This window comes from Panthera onca, chromosome C1 (genome assembly GCF_046562875.1).
Source record: "Panthera onca isolate mPanOnc1 chromosome C1, mPanOnc1 haplotype 2, whole genome shotgun sequence".
NCBI classification, from domain to species: Eukaryota; Metazoa; Chordata; class Mammalia; order Carnivora; family Felidae; genus Panthera; species Panthera onca.
In genome coordinates this window covers 146626924-146637115 of record NC_138346.1, presented here as the reverse complement: position 1 = coordinate 146637115, position 10192 = coordinate 146626924, and the positions used below count along the sequence as shown (strand labels likewise).

General features: G+C 37.8%; 1 protein-coding gene across 2 annotated transcripts in view; it reads left to right on the top strand.

The window, feature by feature from the left end:
* The first annotated feature begins 520 nt into the window (after positions 1 to 520).
* Positions 521 to 10192, top strand: part of PKN2 (protein kinase N2) — a 128029-nt gene continuing 118357 nt past the window's right edge. For both annotated transcript variants that reach the window (XM_078451711.2, XM_078451710.2), the window contains exon 1: positions 521 to 700. In XM_078451711.2, coding sequence (XP_078307837.1) covers positions 653 to 700 — 48 coding nt within the window. In that variant the 5' untranslated portion in view covers positions 521 to 652. The remainder of the gene's footprint in view (positions 701 to 10192) is intronic.

The window sequence follows — 10192 nt, the reverse complement described above, 5'->3', positions numbered from 1 at the left end:
CTGTTCACCGTGGGGCCGTTAAACGCAGCAGAAAAGCGGGCGTGTTTTTTCTTCCTCTTCCCGCCTCCCAAGAGACGAGAGCCCAGTCCTTTCCCCTCGTTTTCACCCCGGCGGGGTCCAATGGCTGCCGCCGCCGCGGAGCCGGGTCGGAAAGCGCCCCGCCCCCCGCGATGCTCCCGCCCCCGGGGTCCTCTCCGCCCCACCTCCCCCTCGCCACTGGAGGTAGCGGCCGCGGCCGTCACGTGTTCTGGCAGCCGCCAAGTGAGGCCGCTTTTGCGACGCAGTGACAGCCAAATGGTGCGACAGGAGGAGCTGCAGCTGCGGCCGCAGCGCCCCGCAAGGAGAAGCTTGAGGCGGCTCCTGGCGTCACCCAGAGGGAGCGACTGAACGAACAGAATCCGGCGCGGGCGGGCGGCGGCGGCGGCGGCGGGCGGGCGGCGAGGGGGAGCCCGCTCCGAGTGCCTTCGCTCCCCGCCGCGCTCCATGAACCGGGCGAAATAAGCCGCGCCTCCAGAAGGGGCTGCGCCTCCATGAATCCCTAGCTTTTTTTTCTTTCGCTCCCCGCTCCTCACCCCCCACCCCGCGTCCCGTCCCGCCTTCTCCCTTCGCCAGCGGCGGCCGCGGCCAGGTGCGGAGTCCAGAGCGGAGCGCAATGGCGTCCAACCCCGAACGGGGGGAGATTCTGCTCACAGAGTTGCAGGTAAGGGCCGCGGCCCGGGCGGGAGGCGCTGGCGGAGAGAGGGAGAAAGTCTGGCGAGGGGTCGGGGGCCCAGGGACGCCGTGCGGCCGCCGCGCCCCTAGCCCGCTAAGTGCGGAAACTCGGGGATGTCACTCGGGAACCGCTTCCTTCGGGAGCCGGACTCTCTTCCCCCGCCAGAGCTCTGGCCTGCCACCCCTTTAATTTGACTCTGCCTGCCAGTGGGACCCCATCTGTGTCGGCTGTCTGCAGCCGGAGTCTGCTCCCACCCGGTCCCCGGAGCGGCCAGCTCACCGCCCCCTCCCTGGTGTCAGAGCCGCCCGCGGACGCCCCTGCAGCCCCCTCCCTCCGCCCGGCCAGGCCCCGCCCCGCCTTTCCCTCGTACACCGCTCCTTAAACTCCTTTGAATGACTCCCAAGCTGTTTTCTCGTCCCTCCCCTTCCCCTCAGACTCCGCACAAAGAGCGCCCCCATAACTTCCAGCCCCCGGACAAGTTTTAAAAAAACAAAACAAAACAAAAAACCGTACCTCACTAAATGCTTGCCTAACTTCACTAGCCCTCTTCAGGTGACCGCCGAATTTCTTTAATATGAAGGCTGCCCTTTTTCCCTCCCTCTTTTCTTTCTTTCTTTTTTTATTAACCAGATGATAGCTGTATGGTCCTCTTGTCTACTGCTCCCTACTCAGATCTGGAAACTTAGATGCTGATGCTTTTCAGACTTTCATTTTCCCTCCCGTTTGGACACCAGAGAAAGAGCTACAGAAGTTGTTTACAAATGAGCAAGCAGTGGGCTAAGGGAAAATGTTGGGCACCACATGTCTGCAGGAGACGAGGACAAAATAGATCCCTTCGTTACTTAAGTCTATGTCGAGTAGCAGTATCATTGTTTTCCATTTACGGCTAGATATTTAATGATGTAGGCACGATTTTTGTCCTTAAGTCTGTGATGTACAGGGGTACCTACACTACTGTGTTGAGTTTATTTTTATTACTTTGGAGTTTTCGAGAGACGTTCACATTTGGCTTAAAATTATGTGCTTGTTTTTGATCTAAGAATTATTTTGATTTGTTTAGCTATAGACCTCTTCTAGCTATTAGCTATTCGATTATTGGAGATAGGACTTAGAAGAAAAATATACTTACATTTCTTTTTGTGCATAGAGCATTTAATTCTTTTAAAAAGATTGAATCTAGATCCTGAAGGGTTGATTTTTGATGATACCAAAATTGAGTATTGCAACTGCTTCTAAATTTTTTGCTGTTTAAATATATTTTTCAATAGATCCCTTTATAAGTTTGTTTGTTGTTAAGCTAAATATAAGTTTGAAGGCATTGTTGTAATATTCGATATTTCCTGAACGAAAGTAGAGATTTCAACAAGGTGTACCAGTGCAGGGTTGCAAATTTGGAATCCTTTGAATCAGCTTTGAATTTCCTGTCTTTGGACATGTTGCTATGTAGTATTCCAGTTACTCTTAGCCTTTTATAAGGTGTTACAGCATACCATATTTGCTAAATGAATGGAATTTATTGTTTTATTACTTCACATAAGGTTTCTAAATGAAGTTTGTTTGAGGCATGTTGGAAATGCTTTCCACTGTCTAGTCTTGAAATATGAAAAGCATACTTTGGTCCTGACTGGGAAAAATCCATGAAAATGGACAGGAGCATTTTTCTTTGAATGGAGTTTCTTCAGAATTATAAAGTATTTGGCATCCTTATTTGTATTTTATAGAAAGTTGTCATAGAATACACTCATTTTGGCACTTGACCTGAAAATATATTTTCATGTGTATTAAAATATGGCAGGGATTTTTAATAAGATCAGTTTTGACAAGAAGGAAGCAAGTCAAAAAGATGAGAAATTTTAAATACGACTAAAAAATGGGATCAAAGTAGGGGAACAGCTAAAGTTAGACTTAAAAAAAAAAAAAAAGTCTCTTCCAGAAAAAGAATGGGTTTTATATTGTTACCTTATGAGTTGACAAGTATATCTAAAGCATTTTTATTGATGTATTTGACTCCCAGTTTTTTGTTTATAATTTTTTAAAGTTTTTTTTATTTTGAGAGAGAGAGTGCAAGCATGAGCACAAGCAGGGGAGGAACAGAGATAGGGAGAGAGAGAGTCCCAAGCAAGCCCCGCACAGTCAGTGCAGAGCCCCATGTGGGGCTCAAACCCATGAACTGTGAAATCATGACCTGAGCTGAAATCATGACCTGAGCTGAAATCAAGACTCAGATACTTCAGCAACAGGTGCCCCTTGACTCCCAGTTTTAATAAAAGTTACTGCATATGAACTTTATTATGTGTGTTAAATTGAGAACATTATTTATATCAGCATGTAAAATAAATGTTGGCAAAATTTGCTTCACCAAGTACTGTATATCCATCTGTTCAGATGTTTTACTATTTCATTGGGTCATGGAATTAGTAGATAGTAGCCAAATATTTATCAAGCATGTTTGGAGAACTAGTTTTTAAAAAGCATCTAAGTTGTTTGAATTTATTTAAATTGAGAAATTAATATGGAGTTCTTAATGCTTCTCTGACATACTGATTTTAAGTGTTTAATTATGTAGCAAATTTTAAACTGCTGTTTAGTAGTTAAAAACTGTTACTTTGCTATATCTTGTCCAGGGGAATACTTGTCTCTGAAAGTTACATGTTACAGTCTACTTTTAATGAAATTGATACTTATTTTTAGAAACATTGTATATCCAACATTTTAAAGTTATTTTTCAAATTATATTGCAGAATTTGAAATACTTTACTACTTGAGTTGGAATTGGCTTATTAATAACCCTTAGTTGTGGAAAAACAAAACCTGAAACCATAGTGTTTTTCCTTATTAATTATTGTAATATTTCTATGGAGTAATGTTTCTAACTCTTGCTAGTAATTTAGGAGGCTTATTTAACAAGGAATCATTAATGAAGTACACATAAACTTTGATGGCTAGAGGCTTCACTGTATAAAGAAGAATATTTACTATCATAAAAATAAAAAGGCTATTAAAAAATATAAACTTAATTGGCAGTTTCTAATTTTTATCTTGTATAACTAACTTGTTTTATCCTGTTCTCTTTATTTTTTATTTGAGGTAGTAACTTAGATATTTTTGGTGGGGCCAAAGAAATTAAAGTTTATTTTTAAGGAAACTGGATTAATGAAAACTATATAAAGAACTCAAAATGAAAATATTGGCTACAAGGAAAAATGATTTCTGTGTTCTATTGGTAGTCTGTAATTCAGCAGTGCTTTGTTGTTGGGAATAAGGTGTAATAGTCTACAAAAACTAACAGTACAAAATAACCTTTTTGCAGGTTTTCATCATTTAATGATTACTGTTTCTGGTGCAAGTTGTTGAATGTTTGCAGAAATCCTTCCCAAAGATTTTGCATTTCTCTGTAGTCTATCCATAAAATGAACTTTGCTTTAAAATTTTAAGCTCATGTGTAACCAAGCTATGTATTTGGCACTTAGTAGGCACACAATACATTAATGAGAAGACACCCTTCATTTGTCACCTACAATGAAATGTCTTTTGACTTTTCTAAGAGAAATTGACTATTGCCCTAAGAAATTACTTAATTTTTTAAAATGTTCATTTCTAATCCCTTATCCCAACAATATTGCCTTGAAAAGTTCAGAAGAGATTTTTGCACTAGTTATACCTTTGTACAAATTTTACCCATTTGGTGGGAAATTGGGTGACATCTAAGTTTGCAGTTATGTTGGAAAGTAGAAAGCCTCTCTGTTGGAAGAATAAAGATTTTAGGGTGGGTTGGAGGAATGCAGTATGAGAAAGTAAGCAGAATAGGTAAGATGAGATTTATAATTCTTTTAAGTTATAAACATAATACATGTTCATTGTAGAAAATCTGGAAGTACAGAAAAGCACAAAGAAAATAAAAGGTGCTCATGGTTCTGTTATTCAGAGATAACTGACAAATTGTTCCAATTTATAAATCCCATGGCATTTTGATCAATTTCATGTTTCCACCCCTCCTTTTTAACTGAGGTAAATTTGATATACAATATTTTGTAACTTTAAGGCATACAGTGTATTGATTTAATATTTTTCCTCCCTTTATCCCACTTATTAGAATCTTATTTTTTTAAGTTTATTTATTTATTTTGAGAGAGTAAGCGAGCACATACATGCACGTGTGCACAAGCAGGGAAAGTGCAAAGAAGGAGAGAGAATCCCAAGCAGGCTCTGCACTGTCCATGCAGGTCATGATCTTGTGGTTCCTGAGTTTGAGCCCCACATTGGGCTCCATGCTGACAGCACAGAGCTTGCTTGGAATTCTCTCTCTCTTCGTCTCTCTTTGCCCTTCCCTGTACTCACTCTCTCTCTCTCTCTCAAAATAAATAAACATTAAAGAGAAGAGGTTCGAAGGATTTTAAGATAGAAGTAGCCATATGTTAAAATTTCCTGCCACTAGTTCTAGATACGTGGATCTTACTAGCTTTATTGACTATTTTACATCAAAGTATTTTGATTTTGAGTCAGTACTGTGAGATACAGTTGAGGTAAAAAGTAAGTGAAGAAATACAGTATGGACATAGTAATAGGCAATAGTGATACATAGCATCAATTCTTTGAATAATAAATTGATACAATGTGGTTTCCCAGCTTAGATTTTATTATTGCCTCTTTGAATAAAATGCAGCATACCTTATTGAATAAGGCATGTCTTTAAATAACTTACCACATATTTACTACTTAGGTAAAGTCTGTGTGCTGAAACTAGTGTTACAAAATGATGGGTTCCAAATGGATTATGTTTTTCTGTCATCTCTAGTATAATGCAGATTATTTCTAGTCTTGTACAACTTATCTTCACATATGATCCCTGTTAAAATGGAGAGGTAGAGGGGCACCTTCTGGACGTTGTCTGTTTACCTCAGGGCTTTGCATCTTCTACCTTGGGCTCTTCTCTTTTTGCTTTTCACATTTGGCAACAGTAGATTTTTATGCCTTTTATCAGGTTATTCCTGTGTGCCCCCTTTTAAACAAAAAAAGAGTGGAGTAGTAGTTTGTAAAGATAAGTATCACTTAAAACAATGTTACTTCCAGATGTATGCATGATGTTTAAATAGAATGGTTAATTCTGCATCATTTCCTTGTAAGATGTACTGTGTCGAACAATTATCAAATGTCTACTATATTTCAAAAACCTATTTTACTCTATAAGAAAAGTCATATAACACTTAATGATTAACTTTGATATACATCAGATATAATATGATTAACTTTGATATACATCAGAGTTCAAAGTTGGCAGCAAAGTTAGAAAGTAGTTAAAAGCGTTAAAAAGATATTTAAAATTTCTAATGGGAAAACATACTAATGAAAAAGTAGCTTCTAATATCTTAGAGAAGCAGAAATAGAAAACATTTATCTTGATATATGTCTCTTGACATATATATCTTGATATATAAAATAAGTTTCTCTTAATTTTATCTAATAAAACCTTATTTGAAATTAGCTGTATGTCATATATGGTTTTTGCAATCTCACAAAGTAAACTGTGTAATATTACATATATATTATATGTTTAAAATGAAGAACAGAGGGGCACCTGGGTGGCTCAGTCGGTTAAGCCGCCTACTTCAGCTCAGGTCATGATCTCACAGTCTGTGGGTTCGAGCCCTGCATCGGGTTCTGTGCTGACAGCTCAGAGCCTGGAGCCTGCTTCAGATTCTGTGTCTCCCTCTCTTTCTGCTCCTCCCCCACTCATTCTCTCTCTCTCTCTCTCTCTCTCTCTTTAAAAAATGAATAAACATTTAAAAAAATTTAAATGAAGAATAGAAAAGCATGGGAGGAGTATATTTGATGATAAATACCTTAGATTTGAAGGTAAATGTTAGCGTCACATTATAAAGATGAACTGATACATAAGAATTACATAACATGGGGTGCCTAGGTGGCTCAGTTAATTGAGGGCCTGACTCAATTTCTGCTCAGGTCGTAGTCCCAGGGTCATGGGACCAAGCCCTGCATCAGGCTCCATGCTGAGCATGGAACTTCCTTGAGATTCTCTCTCCCCCTCTGCCCCTCTTCCCCACTTGTACATTCTCTCTTTCTCTAAACTTAAAAAAAAAAATTACGTAACATATGTTATTAGGATCTATTTTAGAAACTTGGAGGTGGTTTGCTTTTTCTAATTAAAGCTTTGCTTCCCTGACTCAAAAACACCTTAACTTGTTGGAAAATTGTGATAGAATTTGGAATTTATTTTAGATTATCCAAGACATACTTACATGTCTAAATATCATACATACATTTGTTAAATATTATGTTTTACACACTAATCATATTATTTTCCCTTTCCTGTAGTTGCTCCCTTAGTGACTCTCTAAGGAGGTGCTTGTTTTGCCTGTTTAAGAATTTTCATTGAACAAATTTCATTAAATTTGGGGTTTTTTTTCCCTTTTATTAAACCTTAGGTACACTGCATTGGATTAATTATCCATCTGTTTATCATTATAATATGCACCCAGGGACCACCACTCACTCCCCACCTCCCCTAGAAGCTAGGAACTTAACCTACATGTGGTTTTTCTCCATTCCACCCCCTATCTTCACCTTCTTGTTAACTAAGGTAAAGATCATCTTGAGTCCTGTGTTCATTCTCTTCCTTTATATTTAGTTTTGCTAGATATATAATTTGAAAAGATGTCTTTAGTTTTAATTGTGTTTGTATAATTGTGTTGAATGTAATCTTTCTTAACTTGATTTTTCACCTGTGACTGCTGATTTATTCATATTGTATGTTGCTGTAGTCAGTCGTTTTAATTGCTGTGTAATATTTCACTGAGTAAAATACTCATCAACTTTTCCGTTGTTGAATATTTGAATACTTACTCTCCCTTGTTGAGCAGTTAGTTACTTTCCAGTTTTTGTAGCGGTGACCAGTGTTACTTCGGATATTCTGTGCATTTTTCCTATTGTATACATATAAGAGTTTCTATTCATTATATACATGAAGGTAGAATTGCCATCTCACAGGGTAAGTGAATGCCCAACTTCCAGTATGATTGTACCAATTTATGTTCATATCAGCAATATATGAGATGAAAGGACCTTTGATTATCCATCTTCTCTGACATTTGATATTGTCTTTTAATTTTTACAAGTCAGAAGAGTGTAAAATGCTGTTTCATTGTCATCTTGATTGCATTTTCCAGATCATCACTAATGTAGAACATTTCTTTTTATGTTTACTGGCCCTTTATGTTTCCTTTTCAGTGAAATTCCTATTCATGTCTCTTGCCTGTTTTTCTGTTTTTCTTACTGATTTATAGAAACTCTTTATTTTCTTCACATTAATCCTTTGTGTATATTGTGAATGTCTTCTCTCAGTTTGTAACTTGTCTTTTCACTCTCTTTCAGGGAGTTTGTGGGAGGGACAATTTTAAATGTTTTACCTTTTTGGCAAATATTTAGAATAATTTATATCATTGTGATCAGCAAGGCTGTACTTAATATCTTATTCTGGATTTGGTATAGGAAGGGTAAAGTTATACAGTTTTGACCTGTGGTTCACAAACTGTCCAAATGAACAACCATAGAAAGTTGTATAAAATGTTGTATCACATACTAGGGACTCAAAAGTTAGTTGAGTCAATTAAAGAATAAATTCATGACCAAAAAAAGTAGGGAAAATTATATATGTAAATAGTTTATCAGCTACTGGTTTTTCCCATTCCATACATATCTCTTCTGTACAAACTATTATTAATTATTAATATTTTTTCTTTAAAGAATAAGCTGGACAGTTATGTGCATAGCTTGTTAATAAACTGCTGGAGTTGATCTAATGCCAGAGTTGATTTAATGCTGGATATAAAAAAATTATTGCAGAATTTACTGGTATTTACAAACCTGGAATCTTTTTTTTTTTTTTTTTTTTTTTGAGAGAGAGAGAGCGAGTGAGCATGCAGGAGCAAGTAGGGGAGGGGCAGAGGGAGAAGGAGAGAGAGAATCTCAAGCAGGCTCCACGCTCAGTGCAGAGCTAGACACTGGGCTTGATCTCATGACTGTGAGATCATGACCTGAACCAAAATCAAGAGTCAGACGCTCAATTGACTGAGCCACTCAGGGACCTCTACAAACCTGGGTTTGTTTGTTTTTTTTTTTTAAGTTTATTTATTTATTTTGAGGCAGGGAGGGGCAGAGGGAGAGAGAGCAAGTCCCAAGCAGGTACTCCACACTGTCAGGGAGGAGCCCAGTATGGGGCTCAAACTCATGAACCATGAGTTCCTGACCTGAGCCAGAGTCTGAACCTCAACTGACTGAGCCACCCAGGAGCCCCCAGGCCTAGAATCTTAAATGCACTTCTTGTCACTGCTGTGGTATCTTTTGATGGAAAAAAAAAAAAAAAAGGCTTAGTTTTAATTTTAGTCAAATTTGTCAATCTTTTATTATAATTGCTTTTTGTGTAAGAAACTATTCCTTACTTTGGATCTAACAGTCACCTATTTTTCTACTAAGAGTTGTGGAGTTTTGTTTTTTATATTTAAGTCCATACATCTGGAGTTGATTTTTGAATACAGAGTAAAATAAAGGTCTGAGTTATTTTTTAATTTTTAAAATATGAAATATATATCAATATTTCTTGTAATGTAAATTTACAATAGAACATTTTTCAGTTTTTACAGCAGAAACATTTCTGAATAGCTTTATTTAATTTTTGCAAGCTGTAAGTTAAGGGTACATACATACTAGGTCATGTGATGAATTATACTTGAAGTTATCCTTATCTAAATCATTAGATAAGTACCAGCTTATGGTTTTTCTGTTTCTTGTTATATCCTCTGAAGCCTTTGGTCAGTAAGATCCTTGATTTACCTCTTAATTCTGCATCACATTCCCCAGTTGTGGCTTAAACCTTCTATATTTTCTTAAGTCTGATCTATTCCTGCTGCTTTGTTCTCAGCAAATGACTCACCTAGTCACTGCCTCTACTAAGTGATACATAGTATTTAATAATCTGAGTTTTCCCAACTTTTCTTCTCGTCTAAGATTTCTTACTCAGTTCTAAGGAAAAATTGACCTCTCTAAGGCTATGATTTCCTAGACTTCTGCTTCTTTTGGAATATCATTCCATTCTTTGCAGGATGGGGCTTTCATTCTCCCCTCTTTTCCTAGAAATAAGTTCACATCTCTCCTTTGTTTAAGAAAATGCTTTTTTAAAATACTGTTGTCCCCTCAAGCTTCTTTTAATCTTCACATTCCTTAAAGGAAATTTCTTAGCTGTGTTTATTTTATGCCACTTATTTCTTAACTTTTAAAAATATTACATCTGTCCCAATTTTTCTGTTGAAATTCTTCTCTTAAAAGCATCCGTGACCTTCTACTTCCTCTAGTCTTTTGGGGCAATTGATACTGCTTTAGCATCCTGAAACTCTCTTGTTTAAACTAAACTTTGTGGACCCTGTACAATATTGGCTACTTTCTTTCATCATAATCTGCCTATATTTG